Here is a 17,327-nt window from a genome sequence, read left to right as displayed (position 1 = left end):
TGCTCTGAGCGCCAGAAGCTTTAGGTCTGTGGGTGGACTGGACTCTTGGTTGAATGGGATGTGATGAGTTTGTATGGACAGCATTAGAGGGACACTCTCAACATGTATCCTTCTGCCATGAGCTCAGCTTCAGTGTGTCATAATACTCCTAATTCTACTCAAATATTCTCCTTTAATGTAACATAAACAGCTGAAATGGGGGATTTTGATATTTGACCTTTGATATTAATATACTGGAATGTGTTTATCACGATCATATATGTTTATATGTTTGCACACGTGTTGTAACGTGGCGTCAGCCAATTGACAGGCACTGAAAGTATTTGAGATGATGACACCGTATTTATTAATAGTATGTTATGCTCCAAACATTACTGGAAATAAAATAAAAAGGTGAGCAGATTGTTTCACTACAGCCACACAAACATCCATAGAATGTTACTATGGTAGTAACATTAGTTACTGTAGTTACAAGTTACCAAGTCATTAAAGTTACTAAGGTGTATAATAGAGCATCATCTACAGTTTACCAATGGTTACTAAGCTAAACCACATATAGAACCTTTAAGTGTGTGTAATTACCTTCAATGGTTGCCATAGTAATCAGTAACAGATCAAAGGGGGTAGAGGACAGCATCTGTCTCCATTCATGTCTCCATGTAGGACACTGGTGGACAGTTAATCTGGTTAACAGACACACAGACAATAATGAGACATTATTATCAAAAACAACAACTTTTTACATTTTTATTATACATATATTATATTTTTACAGTTCTTCCTCTCTGTCACTGTGTAACAGCTGCTGCTGCTCTTCCTGTCTGTGCGTCCTTAGTTACCATGGTAACCAGTCGTGGCCCTGTAACTCACCTGTGTTGTTGTTGTTGTTGGAGATCGTAGTTGTGGCACAAACACGCGAGCTTCGTGGCTACAGACATGGACTCGGTGCTGCATGCTAACCCTAACCACGGGAAACTTGATAAAAGGAACCCGGTGATTTCAGCGTTCGAACGAGACGTGAACTCGTTTATGACGCTGATGAGACGAGTTTCTTCGAACACACACGACGGCAGCGGCTCGTTAGCTAAAGGGTAAGCTAATGTTATTATGATCCGTCGTTTGTTTAGACGGGAGTTTGTACGAAGACAAAATTAGCGTAAACAAGCGGAAACAGTTAATGTTATGTACGGGGTTTCCCACTTCCGGGTCACTGAGGGCCGATTCTCCGATGTTGACCTCATGTTGACCTCAGGACGAACTCTGACCGAACTCTGACCGAACGTTTGTCATTTTTACGGTAATTTGACTTGAGTAAACTTAAGTCAATATATTATATTATATAACCCTAAACCATGCCGCTAAACCTGCTGTTAAAACAAAAGTCTGCCTAGTTTGTGCTAATGACTTCACACACACAGGATATTGGTCATTTTTTACAGTTTAATCGTCGTTAAATTACACATTTAAAGCCCACACATGCTTAAATTAAGATAATATTTGTGTTATTTGAGCTTATCCACAACCACTGACAATACATGTATGGATATACAGAAATAAATAAAGGAAATGTCCCACATGTGCAGGTAGCGCTAGTGCTAGTTAGCAGGTTAGCAGACATAATAAAGTAATTTTAACCATTACCAAATGTGGTTAAACAATTAATTAAATGATTTTCATATATTTTGAGAAGTTTCTCTGGTGATTAACCATGTTATAGAGATTTTATACTCTAAGTTCTATTGTATTATTTACATGATATATTATTATATTATTATCAGAGTGCTCACTGTCTCTCTGCTTTTTATGTGCTTGGAAATTCTTTGTTGTTATTTTGCATTAATTGTCCTCTTTCCAGTCTGGTTTCATTTGAAATCATTTGTTATGTGATTGATTTTCCTTTTGCAGGATTAAAATGTTGGTGGACATATGGGGAAAGTACAAACATCGACTGCCTCCAAAGTTCTACCAGGAGCGAATGCTGCAGGTTGCAGACTTTCTCTTTGGAATAAAGGTAAATTATAGTCGCTCTGCCATCATTTAGTTTCCAAACAGGAAGTTGAACGCATTACATTAGCCCTAACATTAAAATCTGTTCATGGTTCTTATGTCATGGCTTCTATTGCCTGTTTGACTTGTACACTTTGTTTCCCAGGTTTCTTATCTACATTTTCAATGTCTTGTCCTTGATTATTTTCACATTTCATGATATGATGTGGCAGCGAATGTCTTTTTTTCTCCTTCATAGTCACTCCTGCGTTTGTGTGTAGGTGTATGAAGTGGCTCTTTGGCAGGGCTACAGCCTCCACCTGCTGCAGTACAGCTCAGTGGCCATCACTGACATCACCAGTGTGGACCACTTCATGTCCTGCTTCTTTCCTGAAGGTTTTCACACAGAACAAGATGTGTTTGCCATGAAGGTACACCTTATTGTGTGTGTGAACTGTGTGTGTGCTATGTTCGACCAAAGTTACCAATGTAATTGTGTGGAAAGGTCACTGATCGTGACCTCTGCATGTGTGTAGATTCGCGCCATGCACGGCTCAGCACTGTGTATCTTTAAGATGGAGGAGAGGCACGGCATCCTCAGTCAGGACGGCTTCTCTCGACTGCTGTGTGTGCTGAACTTCCTCAGGATCACCATGCAGGCTTTGCAGCAACACGAACACCTCTGCTGGCAAATATATAATGGTATATTTGTAGTTTGTCCAGTATTTTGTTTTAGTCTGACAGAGAGTTGAGATGAGGAGAAATGGCAGAAAGTGTTCAAGAGAAGGTTGTTTGATCAAGTTAGTAATATTAGTAATAAAGATCTAATGGCACCTTACTATGCCCAGAGATATGTTCGCACTTCTCTTTTAAGTCCATATTTAAAAGGGAATTAAAGGTGCATTATGTAATAAATCTATAGCAACTGGCCATAAAATCCTCCTAATATGTCACAGAGACTCAGGAATAATGTTCATATAACAACAAACAACAGTACAGACAAAATATTTGCAGACTGCAAATCATGTCTATGTTTTGAAATCATGTTTTGGCGTCATGTGGCGCCACCTACCGCCGTCTACCAATCATTGCAGTCAGTAGAGCCTCAGCTGCCGAGCAACCACGGGTTGCCAGTTACGTCAGAAAACGAAACCTAAAAGACCTCGGTATTTTGAATTTGAATGTAGTCACCATTTTTGGCCACATTCTTACATATGGGGCCTTTAACTAATGGTCATTTATTTGTTACTTAAAGTGAAGTGAGAAATGATAAATTGTGCTGTGTTTAATATCATATAGTGGAATTGACCTCATTGTGTTCATCTTTTCTTTCTGATAACTTTTCAGGTTCATTACACATCTACACCATCTGTCGTTATTTGATGACTAAGAATTGTAGTGCACAGGTAATTAGAGCTGCAGTGCATCATAGTTGTTGTTTTGTCATGTCTGATATAAATGGAAGGCAATTAGTATTGTGTGATCAATGATTCACTCTCTTCTACACATTGGTTGGTTGTAAGTGTTGTGACTAAGACAGAAACTGTCCTTTATGCTCCTCAGGCCCTGGAGTACCTTCTGTGGGCAAGCATCAGTTTAGAACTGTCCATTCCTCTGATGACTGCCAACAACTTGCCATGGATTGTCACACTCTACTGTGCTGTGTGCCACTGTTACTATGACAACCAGGCCTTAGTGCAGGCAGAGGTGAAAGACACACGTCATCTGCATCCAAACACACAATCTTCACAATGTCAAGTGACTGTTCACAGGCTAATATAACAAATGATACCAGGTCTCTGTTTTGAGTCGTTTAAAATACATATATTGCTTAGTATTACTTCCAAAACAAAGGTTTAATATTTTACTTTTAATGTGTTAAAATACTACTACCATATAGGGAATCTGAAAAACCCGGAAAAGATACACAGAAAACTATCTGAACCATTTTCCAAGTAGTTATTTTTCTTAAAAATGCTTTCAGGAATTTGCCAGGAGAGCCCTCGGGAAAATCAATGAGCTCGCAAAGCTGGAGGAGCAGAGTGAAATTCCTTCCACCAGAGAGACCCAGAGAGCTTATAAAGAAGCCTCCATCAAGGCAGGAGACTCCTCTGATCAACACACACTCACACTCATCATACATGCATATACAAAACCATGACAATCTATGACTGAAAGAAGTTCAAATTAGTGTGATGGAGCCACATTTCTAACTCCACCAGTGTTACTGTATGAATACAAACACGGACAGATTTCTTGTGACGCTCTAACCCCACTTAACACTTCATTATTGATTCATTGATTGTCTTGTCTTTGTATTGTGGCTCTTTGTCTGATTCTAAAGATAATTCAAACCTGTTTTCCGTAGCTTGGTGCCATGATCTTCAAGCGGACAGTGTGTGAGGCCAGAAGACGACACAAAGCTCTGGTCAAAGTCAAAACTAAAACCACCCTCAAAGACATACCTAATGTAAGGATGTATAGTCCTGATGAATACATGCTTTTAATAAGACTTACTTTACTGTACACCAGTGTTTTCCTAAGTGTGGCTCTTATAATAATAAGTAATAATTGTAATAACCCTTCCACTTATTAAATTATTAAAAACATATATTCCAAATGAAAAAGTATTACAATCTGTCCAATGAAATGTGATGTCTGAACACTTGTGTTGACCCAGGTGCCATGGCCTCGTACTGCAACAGAGCGCACCCTGGTGGCCCTGTTTGACTGCAGGGCAGCTCAGTTCTTAGGCGTCTTAGAAGCACTTTGGGACAGCGCGAGACAACCGCTGCAGACCAGGATGCCAGATGAACCAGAGCTTCAGGAAGTCATCCTGGAACTCCTCTCTGCTGGCATAACTATCTTATCTGGTGAGTAAAAAGAAAAATGAATCACAAGGAGGGATTTAAGGAGTGAAATGCTCACAGTGATGTAATGTTTGTGTTAAGGTGTAACAACGAAAAGTGAGCAAAGACCTGATGACGTCCCAAACCTTTGTCTTAGCACTCTGACACCAACATCCACTCTTATAGATTTAGCCATTCAAGGTGAGTGGGTTTTTTCTAACATGACAGTTTTGTTTTGTATATTAGCCTAAAAATCTGTTACTATCTGTTGAATTAGGAGAAAACCAAGTGTCAATCATGTCTGCGGTGAGGTTTACGAAGCTGCTGTTTCAGTACAATCAGCCGGACGCCTTCGCTGAACTTACCAAAGAGATGCTGCAGGTTTTGTCTGTGAGTAACAGAGCAACATCAGGTCTCTCTTCTGTATTCTTGTGTTTCCAGGTTGTGATTATTGTTTGCTGTTTTTCTGTGTCAGGGCGTGGAAGGTCTGACATTCAGGAAGGCAGAGATTGAACTCGCTTTACTTGACAGATTCAACAGTGTGCCGTCTTCACAGAGGAGTCTTCCTAAAGACAACAACACCAGTGCCGGTAGGAAAAGTCAAATGTGTGTTATTTAGATAACATGATTGGCTAATAGAAGCTGAGTTTTCCTGTTATTCTGTCTTTAAATTGTTAGAGTTACTGATCACCTGTATTGTAAAACTTTGATTTTTAACCGAATGCACTGCCAGCTGAGTATTAGCTCACAGGTCTTAGTAACCTGTTCACAAAATGTCACTTCTGTCACTTACTGTGCTGTTTGATGTATGTTTCCCACAGACAGACTCAAATCTGCATCGTCACTCAGTGATGAATGCATCAGTCTGGCAGCTTTCCTGCACAAGTCAGTGTGTGGCTCTGCTCCTGTGAGTCTTCATGTTTCAATCTGTTAAGACTCAAGGTTTAAATCTAAATAACTTTTACTGTCAGTATGTATACACTGTAAATATATGTGTGTGTTTGTGTAGGAGGTGCAGCCGGACAAGGACCTGGTTTTGGATGTCGTGTTATTTCTTTGGGGTAAAGTGAAGGTGGTGTTACAGAGGAATAACATGAAAAATCCAGAGTTTACACACTATCTGGAGAAGGTAGATACATATGACAAGGTATGTATTTAGATAGGTAAGCATTATTTAGACTGAAATACAAATGTTTACTTCATTAATGCACTTGGCTCACTTTTCCTGTTCACTTGTATTTGCAGTGGCTGTGGTGTTTGTATAGACTGTGTGAGGTGGCCTTGGCCGACGACCTGGCTACGACGGACTGCACAGTGGTCACAGAGATGATCCACACGTTGGTCATTTGGCTAGAATGTGTCGCTGAACACAGTAATCAAACACAACATCCAGGTGAGGGAATACAGTCTGTCAGACAAACATCAAACGATGCTCGTGAAAGATTGATTATTGTCAAATGTTATGTGCAGCAGCTCCTGAGGCAGTTTGTGATGGACAGACTGTCAGATCGTTCTCTCTTCTTGAGGTATGTACAGCATCAAAGGTTTTAAAAACCTATGAATTAAAGTATGAACATGTAAAGAGAGTCTGTATGTGTGTGTGTACTTGCAGAGTTCCAGCACAGAATTGCTTCAGAAGGTGTATGAGGTCACGAGGAGAGGTCTCCATGCTCTTGAAAAGGGTGCTGCAACTCTGCTGCCCACAGATTCCTCAGCAATCACAGACTCTGCCTTCATGCAGGTCGGCAATCGATTCTACTTCATGTGCTGCTGCTGCTGCTGCTGCTGCTGCAGTGTGGATGGAATTGATAGTGACTGAGAGTATGACCTTTCTCCTCCTGACAGAAGTGCTGTCCCCATCCTCCATCGACTCCTTCCCTGTCTTCTACGACATCATCGGAAGAGGGAAGTGAGGATGACGGAATCAGTAAAAAGGAGAAAGAGGAAATGGAACCTACAGCAGAACCCGGTAAAGACTCCAGAGACAAACAGTCCACATGTGCATTTCTGTGGGTTTTAGATCTTCATCTAGAGATAAACATCATCCACCACAGGGCGTCTCTCAAGTTACTGCAGCTAAATGCAGGTCAGACACACTGCTGCATTGAGAACATTATAAAATGGTACAAATAAATACTGTCCTGATTCATCCATTGTTGTGTGCAGTTGCAGAGTCTGACCTGTTGGATCTGATAAAGAAGAACAAGGTGTCCAGAGCTCTCTTCCTTGTCCAGAAAGCACTGCTGGTGTTCAACAGCATGGAAACAAACAAAAGCAGAAAAACCAAGAGCCTGCTGGAGGTCAGCTTAACATCTGCATGGTTTAATTACTCACTGGTGACTGAGGTCAGTGTTGATGACGTTATTAAATGATTGAAATTGAAAAGGTTTGTCTGTGTCTGTGCACTCTCTCCAGGAGGCTTCTTCTCTGATAGAAAAAGCAGAAGTAGAGGAGAAAAGACTGTATCACTCCACCATCTCAAGGACCGCAGCTGTGAATAAAGAGAAAGAAATGAAGGAGGAAGTAGAAAACCCTCCACCTCCCCCCATCCTACTCTCACGCACCGACCACTCCTTAACCTTTGCCCCAGGGCCTTATAATCTGGACAAACAAGTGAGATTGGGTTTTAATAATGTTGTTCATTTGTTAATCATTCAACACAAATGACATTACATATATGTTGTTGATCTTATCAGGTGTGCTGGTACCAAATGTGTGGCCGTGCAGCCGAGGGCCTGAATCAGAAAGTTCGACTTGGAGACTGCAGCCTGCCAGGAACTGAACATATGGTAGAATTCATTAATTTCACAGATGGGCCCATTATTGTCATCTTGTGTGTCTATGATATGAGCCCTGACTCTGTGTGTGTTTCCAGGTACCAGCAGTATCTGGGAAGTGTGTGCTGAGAGTGCAGGGGCTTGTGCCCAACCACAAATACGTATTTGCTGTTGCAGCTTACAACAACCAGGGCAAGCTGCTGGGCAACGCCATCGGCCGGACAACACTCCCGCTGCTGGCATCCATGCCTGTGCCTCTGCTTTCCACGTGGGCTCACTTGGCTCAGGTACACAGTGAATATCACAACCTTTACGACTGTGTCTGCAGCACCTATTTACCGCCTATTTCATATTACTTGCCAACTGTGCGCGCACTTATAATGGATAATGAGTGCTTAATTTCTCTTGCTCAGGTTGCTTTTCAAACAGAGCAGTATTCCGTAGCAAAGAGAGCCTGCAAGGAACTGTGGAGCCACTGTACATGCCCTGAGTCGGGCTCACACAGTACACAGGACACACTTGCCACCACCAGGTATTGTAATGAAGGAAATACATCCTCACAGTTCAAATCAACCAGCCTGTGTTTCTGTGCCGTCTGTATTGTCTCCTTCTTATCTGTCCCCGTTCACCATGTAAAAGGCTGAATGAGCAGACCCTACAACACTCCTCTCCTCGCTTGCGTCAGTTGCTCCTGACTTCCATCTTCATTGAGACAGAGATCAACGTTCAGCAGAGATCTCTCTACTGTGACTCATTCAGTGAAAATGGACCGTTCATATGGGAACAGGTCTGTGTTCTGATAGCTGCAATGTGGTCACGGTTTGGAGTTCAATATTGAGTTTGGATTTCATATGAGGTTTAAACAGTGTCAATGAGTAATGTTTTGTGCATGTGTGCAGGAAGCCAGACTGGCAGAGTGTGAGCGACTGCTGGTCGCGTTGGACTTGTCGATGTTTCTAAATGATGGCGCTGCTGCTGTGCAGGCTGTAGTGAGCTGTTATGGCCTTCTAGTTCCTCTCATCTTCCACCAAATTCCCTGCAAGCCTGTGATACAAGTAAGCACAAACTGCTATTACACGTCTTCATATTCTGTTCCTGTCCACGTTACAAACTGTGAACGATGCCTTTGTTGTGATCGTCAGGTGCTGAAAAAATGCTTGATGGTTTTGGAGGAGAATTCAGGTCTGCTCAAACAAAAATGGTCCGGAAACATCTCAGAATCATTCATGCACATGATCGCCTGCATCACGTACTATATTACAAAGGTCTGTTTTTGTGTGTGCTCAAAATATAGATTACAGAGGTCTATAACATGTACATTTCCAAATAAGCATTTTAAAGGGTTAATTCGATGAAAAGGACTATGTTAAAGACATTGTTTTTTGTCATGAGTTAGAGCATAATGCTTTCTTCTTCCTTGGTGAACAGACGTCACGAGTGCTCGGTCAGTATCAGCTGGCTCTGGCAATGATGGATTGTGGCCGTAGGCTGCTCCAGGACGTCTATGAGGCCCAGCTACACATCACCAGAACTGCTCATGAAGCTGTAAGAAACAGGAGGAAAAATATCAATGTGGATTTTGACAAAGCAGTCCTGTATTTAAAAACCAAGTGCAGAATATTTTGCTGTATAACTTTAGTATTTGTGTGTTTGTGTGTTATTAAGACGGCAGATCATGCTGCTGCCAAGTGTGGAATGAAGATTAGTCTTCAGTTGAAGGCGCTGCAGGCCAAGAACAAGAAAAGAATCACAGCTGAAGCAGCAGCTCCCAGCACAGGAAAGGCTCATTGTTAACTTGCTAACTGCGTGGTATATTTAATCTCCCCAGCTTGTTTTGTGAACAGTGATGAATTATCTCAGGCATAGGCGATGCTGCAGTTAAACACTGATCCATGTTGAACACGAGTGTCTTTATTTTTGTAGGGATTCCTCGTCCACTGAGCGGCTGTGAGGATCCGACCGTGCTCTATGATCTGATCTCCAGTAGCACACTACAGGATGTCTATGACAATGGTACATATCACATAATAACACTTACTTCTTTTAGTGATTCACTGTTGACGTTAATTAACATCTGTCTTTATATTTATAGTCATGAAACTCCAGAGAAAGGCATATTTCACGGAGTATGCAGCGCTGCTTCTGAAGAGAACCATGGAAGAAGGCCTCCCAGACCTTGTCCTGAAGTGGGGGCAAAGCATTTTAGAATTTCTTTCCAGGTATAATTTCACCATAATCCTGTGGGCACTGCTGTCTCCCACTTTAACTGCACACATGTAGACTCAGCAGGATGTGAATTGTGCATTTCACAGGCGCGATGGCTTGATGGTGCAGTCGTTAAGATGTACTGAGGGTCACAGTGAAAATGAACCACCTCAGGTAAAATACTGATGTACACAAGCACATACAGTGCAGTTTCCTCAAAACATAGGTTCATGTTTCATTCAGCTGTGGTCGCAGCTCTCCCATTCTCCTCTGGCATTGCTGTATTATTTATTATGAGTAATGTTTTATGAATCAGACCAAATTTACACATGTACACATTCCCTGTGGACTGAGCTTCATGTGTACTACCTAAACAAAAGTTGTACTACTTGTCTGTAGTCATTTTTCAGTGATTATTTTAGTTTTAATATAACATTCACATGCTTTTTTTAAAACAGAAGAAGAACACAGCATCTGTTGATGACACAAGAAAAAAGATCAAGCGTAAAATCCCATACAGCAAGCTCCTGAGTGTGATAATGAACAGGTAATGTGTGTTTGTGTGTGTGTGTTTCTATGTGATTTCATCTGTATTTGTGGGCTCATGTGACCACATGTTAACTGGCTCTAACTCTCCGTTTGCTCAGGGAGACGCGGACGGAGAAGAAGCTGTATGCCATGATGTCGTCTGTGGGTCAACGCTATAAGAAGCAGCGTCAGCTGAGGGACGTGTGCTGCGAGGAGAGAGTGTGGAAGTCACATCTGAACTTCAGCATGGCTCAGGCACATGTAGCTATGATTTATCAGCTGCACGGAGGAGACGCACGGCAGCATCACAGGTTCTGACAAGATAACAGCTGCATGGAGTTGTCAGTGAAATACTTTAAATCAAACTCCAATGACATGGGGGCCACTGAGAGTCTACTTCGGTCAGTAAGGGGCCGGTGAAGTCAAAAAAAGGCCAACTTTTATGATGATATATTTCATAATTTCACATTAAAAGCGATTGTTTTGATATGGAATGAACAAAAGTTGACAATATAAACGTATTTATGATTTAAAAATTAACATAGTAATTAAAAAACATACAGAAATAACTCATTTAGAGCTGCAACTAATGATTATTTTCTCGATTAATTGAGGAATCGCTCGGAAATGTCGATGTTCCCAAATGTCTTTGTTTTTGTCCATAAACCAAAATGATTCAGTTTGAATGATTTCTTTGTTTTATGGAGCAAAGAAACAAAGAAAATACTCACATTTAAGAAGCTAAAACCATCATTAATCATGAAAAAAGCTTCAAACCGATTATCGATTATCAAAATAGTTGACAATTAATTTAGTAAACGATTAATCGTTTCAGCTCTAAACTGATTATAAGTTGATATTAATTGGCGGCAGGGGCCACATGCATATATTTTGATGGCAGCAAGTTTGAGACCACTGCTTTAAATAATCTAGTTATAATATGTATTTAATCCTTGATCTAGTGAGTTTAGTTAGTGACATTGGTGTCTTAGCCTCAGAGGTCTTACAGTAAGAATGAGATGACATTGGAAGGAGGGATGACATGAAGTTCCTCCATAATGCTGTATATATCATGTGTCTATGTCTGTTATAGTGTGTCTTGTATGTGCTTTGCTCAGGTACAGCCAGATCGATCCCTTTTGTTTCTCTCTGGCCTACTCTGGTGTCCTGCTACGGCAGAATGTGGATCAGCAGCAGCAGTCTTCTAAACATGAGGTGGTCTTGGAGAGAGACTCCTCTCAGTCTGCTCTGAGGAACCATGTGGCTGCACACGAAGATGGTGAGGAGATGGCACACTGAGATATTAGAAAGGGGAAACATGTAAAGCTCTGAGTTCACTTTTCCCTCCTTTTTCCTCCAGCAGTTAGAGTTGATAAGTCCTTCACAGAGGAGAGTTGTGAGGAGGGAGAGGAGCCCTCTAAAAGCAGGGAACAGCAGGTTGATGAGAAGAGTCACACTGTTTCTCTGATGCTGGACTCACTCAACAAAGCTGCTTCACATTTCCACAGGGCCATGGTAACTCTTCTTCTCGGTACACTGTGTAAATGTGAGCACACAGAATGAACCCAGGCCTTGTTGACTTTGTGTGATGTGACTGTTTTCCAGGTGCTGGCTCATCGTGGCGGCCACTGGACCACTCTGCAGAGTGTGTGTCACACAGTGTGGGAACAAAGCTGCAGAATTCACACAGCCCTTCACTTCGATCCTGACTTCCCCCTGACAGCAGAAAGTCTACAGACAACCTTTACTCGCCTACTGTCTGTGGCTGCGGACCTAATCATGGACATGCTCAACAAACTCGGGGTACACGAACAAAACATCTACATATTAAAACCTGCAGATAAGCAGCCAGGGTTTTGGGGGCTGTGTGAGACTTTGATATGTTTCTCTTGGACTCTTGTAGCTGTGGACTTTGTATGACAGTGAATTAACCGAGGAGGAGCTGGAGTCCAGTCTCCACTTCTCTGCGCCATTGGATGACAGCACTCAGGTGGACCTGCGCTGGGTTCGTATCTTGGTGTTGCACACTCTGGAGCAGCTCCATCATCATGGTGGCAAATGGGAACGCCTGGCCCACTTTGCCTTACTTTTCAATTCCTACACACGGTGAGTGAGACAGACACACACACAGATGTGAAATTGAAGCTTAGAAACTAGACAAAGAAAGGTAACAAGTTCTGTGTGTGTTTACTTTCAGGGAACGTTATGCCTTGATCATAACTCCTCTTCTAATCCATGCTCAGAAGAGACTCCTGGAAAGGATCAGTTGTTTTGGAGGACCTGCAGTTCCACAGCCACACCATGTAAAGACACAGAAAGTCACTGGCAAAGAGGTCGTACATCCTCTCACACATTATCAGCTATTTTAATCATCAGTTTTATATGTTTCAGTGTTGTTGTCATGTGCTTTTCTTTATGATATTATGTTCCAGGTGACTGACAGGACGTATGCAGGCCATCAGCTGCTGTGTGCTTCTCACAACACTCAGCAACCACACATTCACAAACTGACAGACTCCACTCCTCAAGACGCAGTTGACCTTAAAGGTTTGACTGAGTAGCTTCAGTCGCCATGTTTGACTCTGTAGTTCATCATTTTGCATGTAATACACCAGATATTCCATGTTCTGTGTCTAAGTTGCAGAAATACAGCTCTCCATGTCGCTCGTGTGTGTTCCTCTGGACGTAGAAGACACACTGAGGTGTTACCATCAAGCTCTGGAGAGAAGACCACACTGCATTCAGGTTTTCCAGCGTAGTCGCTCACTGCTGTCGCTGCTTCTGGCTCACACACAGCCCTGTAAGTTCACTTGTGATTGAGTAGAAACACACACACACACACACACACACACACACACACACACACACACACACACACACACACACACACACACACACACACACACACACACACACACACACTCATACAACACTCACACTGTGTTTCTTTTCTGTTCAGGCTTTGCAGCAAACATGGAGGACTCCAGTGTCATTCCCACTCCAAACATCTATGACCTGACAGAGAAGGACTTCTGTTCTCCAGATGCTCTCTTCAGCCTTCCTATCAGTATTGACCACATACCAACCATCACTGCTGCCTTCTCTGCCTCCATTAGTAAGGAATACACTAGATGTCGATGTTTATTTAATATATGGAGCACAGAAGTGAGCTCTGAATACAGGTGCTCATTCAAAAAATGTGTGGAGAAACAATCCTAGTACATGATTGTGATAATCATGAGTAGCAGCATTCTAAATGAGCAGATGATATAATAACATGACATGTGGCTCAGGCTGTTTGTCTTTCCTTCCTTCCAGAGAATCTCCAGGCCAACAGTCATGGATCCCTCAGAGTTCAGGCACTGCATGAATTGGGAAACCTTCATTTCTACAATGGAAACATACGGTTAGAAATGCACTGAATCAATGAGTATGTTGAGTTTTTCCTTCCTGTTAACACATTTGAATTGTGTTTTTTTTGTCTCCAGAGCAGCTCACTCGTGCTGGAGTAAAGCTGTAGACTGTGCGTTACACACCTCAGGAGCTGTAGACAAATGGGACGGGGCGTCGTGTGGAAGTGGCTCCCTGAAACAAACTCTGAAACAGGCTGGTATCTGGGGATGTCTCCAGGCTGCTGGGCTCACTGCTAAGATTGCACAGTAGGTCTAAGGTTTATGACTGACTCAATATTATTTTGTGTGCTTGTTTTTATTAACGTGTTCCTTTAACACTCGCTGGCTTCTGATTTACAGACATGTCTTTACTTCCAACATCAGCCAACGAACCAAGTACTGTCTCCTGTCTGCCTTCCTCTTTAAGGTGATACGTTCTTTCCCTTCGTCTGCACCAGCAAGCCAATGCTCAGTTAAATCCCCTATGTATGTCGAGTTCCTGCACTTCTTCTATAACACATTCTCTCATACTGCAGTGTGTGCTCTGCTGCTCGTTGGCTCAGCCTGAAGATGACCTTCTCTATGCGTCCCGTAGCGTTGGAGATGAGCTGCTCCCTGGAGTCGACCTTTTCTCTGAACCTCAGCGGGTTCATCTTGGTACCACTGTGAGCAGCCTGAACTTCATCTGCCACTGGCTTTTCACCACAGGTTATTTTGTCAAGGTGAATACGCTCATCTGTGTTCATCTGTCATGTTCACCTGTCAGCCTCCAAATACTTCACTGTCATGTCATTCTGATTTCAGCTGTTGCCCATACTAGCTCTTTATTTGCATGTTGTGGGGGCAATTTGTAGAGATGTGCAACGATATACTGAAGGCAAAATACTCAAGGTGAGCATTTCCATCATCTTCTCTAAGCACAAGAGTATTATTCTCTTCCTGGCAGAGTTTTTAAACTTGGCTGCTGTTTTCTTCAGATACGGGCCCTCACTGAGCTGTGTCTGTTCTCTGAAGCTGTGATGGAGGCGGGACAACTCACTAAAGGAATCGTTGTCCCTCTGTCCAACGGACACCAAGACAATCAAGTAAGACAAGTATGAGCACACAGCTGTGTGTTCTCAGGTTTGTAAATAGCTCTATGTTTTTATAAAGCTATCTAATGCTAAAAGAAGACATTGGTATATACATCTCATACTTTCTGTCATATTTAAAAACATGTTCTTGTTCATCCATGTCATTGTTGTTGTTGTGCAGCCTGTGAAGATGTTCCACAGTCACAAGTCTCTGTTGGACAATGCTGAGGTGCAGCTTCTATTTTGTTCTATTGTGAACTTGATGACCACGGTGTTTTCTGAGTGGACTCTGAGTCTGAATGTGATGCTTGTTGTTGATGTTAGGCAGTGGAAGAACTTGTGAACTGTGAATTTGCTCCAGCGGTGCAGATGTTGTGTGGACCCACCTTATGCCTCAGATATAACCTGGCTCGAATTCAACTCGTCCTTGCACTGAGTAACAGCGTGCAGCGTGGCCCTGCTGTAACAGGTCTGTAAGCACCATCTTTGAACACCATCAAACGTTCACATTCACTCACAGTAATTTATTCTAAACTGTGATCATTAATCTTGCAGATTCTCTTGAAGGAGATGTTCTCAGCCTGAACTCAGAGCACCATGATGTGGACAGACCGGACACTGAGGAGACAAAAGTGATGAGTCTTGGGACAAAGACACAGCTCACTCCACAACGCATGAAGGTGAAATCACTCTTGATATGGATATGGATGAAATTGTTTGAGTCTTGGCACGTAACGTATATATTTATAATCTCCTCTGGTGTAGTTTCTGTTGTTAGAAGCGGTTTCCGCCTTGATGCACTCCATAACAGAGCAGCTCACATCTCTGCGCTGCAGCAAAATGGAGAACCTGGAACTGACAATATTGTCTGGTCTTCAAAAGACCAACCTCTACCTGCAGCAAGGACATGTTACTCTAAGGTACGCTTGAATTATACACCTGAACTGTGTGTGTGTATGTTTAATTATCTATATATGTCCATTTTAATGTCGTCCTTCAGTTGTGAGACGGCAGTTTCATCCATGAAGCTGCTGCAGACGTCTGCTGTGATCATGAGAGGATCCACAGCCGACGCTCAGAGATCTGTGACTCCTGAGCTCCTGCATGACAAGACCAAGACAGAAGAGCAGCGAGTATGTTTTATATTATATACCATTTTACTACCAACACAAGCACTAGCAATTTAACAGTTTACGACAAAACCAATGTAATAACATCACAATTTCTACATGTTTGTATTGAGCACGTGTGCCACATTTCACTCCTGTCTTTAGGCCATGAACGACTACACTGCGTCACTGGCTCCACATGAAGACTGTGTGAGAGCATTGGAGGCGAGTGAGAGACTTGGAGTTTTTCTGTGGCTGCGCTGTCGTCTGGCTCTGGTCCACAGTTTGACTGCACACCGTGGCACAACGCCACCTTTTTCAGGTACGATTATATGAGGATTTTTCCCTGACATGTGATTAAATATGGAATACATTTACTTTCTTTTTCCACCGTGTTGCATAAGGTGCGTGTGTGTGTTTTCTTTTTCAGGTAAGAACATTAATGATGAGGCAGCTCGGGTGTTGCAGGAAGGACTTAAGGAATGTGAACTATGGCAAGACTTTAATATTGGAGCCATATTCATGGTTGAAGCTGCAGAACTGGAAGCGCAGAGAGGCAACACTGACAAAAGCATGGCAATGCTACAGGTACATTTATATACTTATTTATCCCATACATATATGTGTCCTGTATTCTTTAGGTTTATTCAAACACAGCAATAACATCAATTCTGCCAAAGAATAGCATTTAAACCACTTTACGATCACGGCTGACTCTTTATCTGCTCCTCCTTTGTTCCACATATCCTCCTCTGAAAACAACAGGCTCACAAACAGCTGTGGCTGAGTTCGACTCATTGATTTGACTTGTGTTGTGTGTGTGTGTGTGTGTGTGTGTGTGTGTGTGTGTGTGTGTGTGTGTGTGTGTGTGTGTGTAGGAAGCAGTGAGTGTTCTGTCAGAACAGACTTGTGTACCATCCCGGTCCAATGTGACTCTTTTGAAGGCCACTTTGCTTCTTAGCGACCTGAGAAGAGAACAAAGCAAACCACTTCTGCAGCTGACACAGAAACTTCTGAGAAAGCAGGTACACGAACACAGACATGTGTGACCTGGCCGTATTTCAAATGTATGCAAAGGTTTAATTTTGTATTTATTTTTTTCAGCTGTGTTTTTTTGGTGAGCGTGTGGTTTTCATTGAGGGAGAAGTGTCCTTTCTTCCCCCCGGACCAAGAAACATCCATCTTCCATACTTCAGAATCCTGGAGCAAACCACTCTGCGAATCAGGAAATAAAAAATGCATTTTCTATCAATTCTTGCCTTTTCTGAAGGGACAAGATGAAGGTAATTGAGAATACAGTGTATGTTGCCACTTGGTGCCATCACACAGAAGCACAATATATCAGTGACATAAATATCACACGTCCCCCCTTTGTATCATTTATTAGTTGAGTTTGTGTCATGTTTTG

At 42.3% G+C, this 17,327-nt stretch overlaps 1 protein-coding gene across 1 annotated transcript; it reads left to right on the top strand.

Annotated features, from left to right (window-relative positions):
- Positions 1-936: 936 nt before the first annotated feature.
- cfap54 (cilia and flagella associated 54) lies at positions 937-17,152 on the top strand (the record flags this gene model as incomplete). The annotated part of the gene is made up of 54 exons (XM_083910422.1): positions 937-1,091; positions 1,906-2,011; positions 2,268-2,417; positions 2,523-2,688; positions 3,334-3,392; positions 3,550-3,693; positions 3,971-4,084; positions 4,355-4,444; positions 4,667-4,859; positions 5,113-5,225; positions 5,311-5,425; positions 5,657-5,742; positions 5,845-5,964; positions 6,081-6,176; positions 6,448-6,576; positions 6,681-6,921; positions 7,002-7,135; positions 7,251-7,448; positions 7,532-7,624; positions 7,711-7,899; positions 8,026-8,144; positions 8,252-8,399; positions 8,512-8,667; positions 8,755-8,877; positions 9,041-9,157; positions 9,278-9,401; positions 9,536-9,625; positions 9,705-9,831; positions 9,925-9,991; positions 10,276-10,364; positions 10,465-10,656; positions 11,464-11,624; positions 11,706-11,860; positions 11,951-12,148; positions 12,249-12,451; positions 12,543-12,678; positions 12,778-12,892; positions 12,990-13,145; positions 13,305-13,460; positions 13,664-13,751; positions 13,834-14,004; positions 14,098-14,164; positions 14,274-14,459; positions 14,542-14,628; positions 14,715-14,822; positions 14,992-15,039; positions 15,135-15,279; positions 15,366-15,490; positions 15,576-15,730; positions 15,811-15,943; positions 16,085-16,241; positions 16,350-16,507; positions 16,798-16,944; positions 17,024-17,152. 54 exons carry the CDS (start codon positions 937-939, stop codon positions 17,150-17,152), a joined length of 7,227 nt encoding a protein of 2,408 aa, XP_083766548.1.
- Between the last annotated feature and the right edge of the window lie 175 nt (positions 17,153-17,327).

The sequence above is a fragment of the Microchirus variegatus genome, assembly GCF_963457635.1.
Source record: "Microchirus variegatus genome assembly, chromosome: 2".
NCBI classification, from domain to species: Eukaryota; Metazoa; Chordata; class Actinopteri; order Pleuronectiformes; family Soleidae; genus Microchirus; species Microchirus variegatus.
The sequence above is the reverse complement of the archived record's forward strand: the minus strand, read 5'-3'. Positions and strand labels throughout refer to the sequence as shown.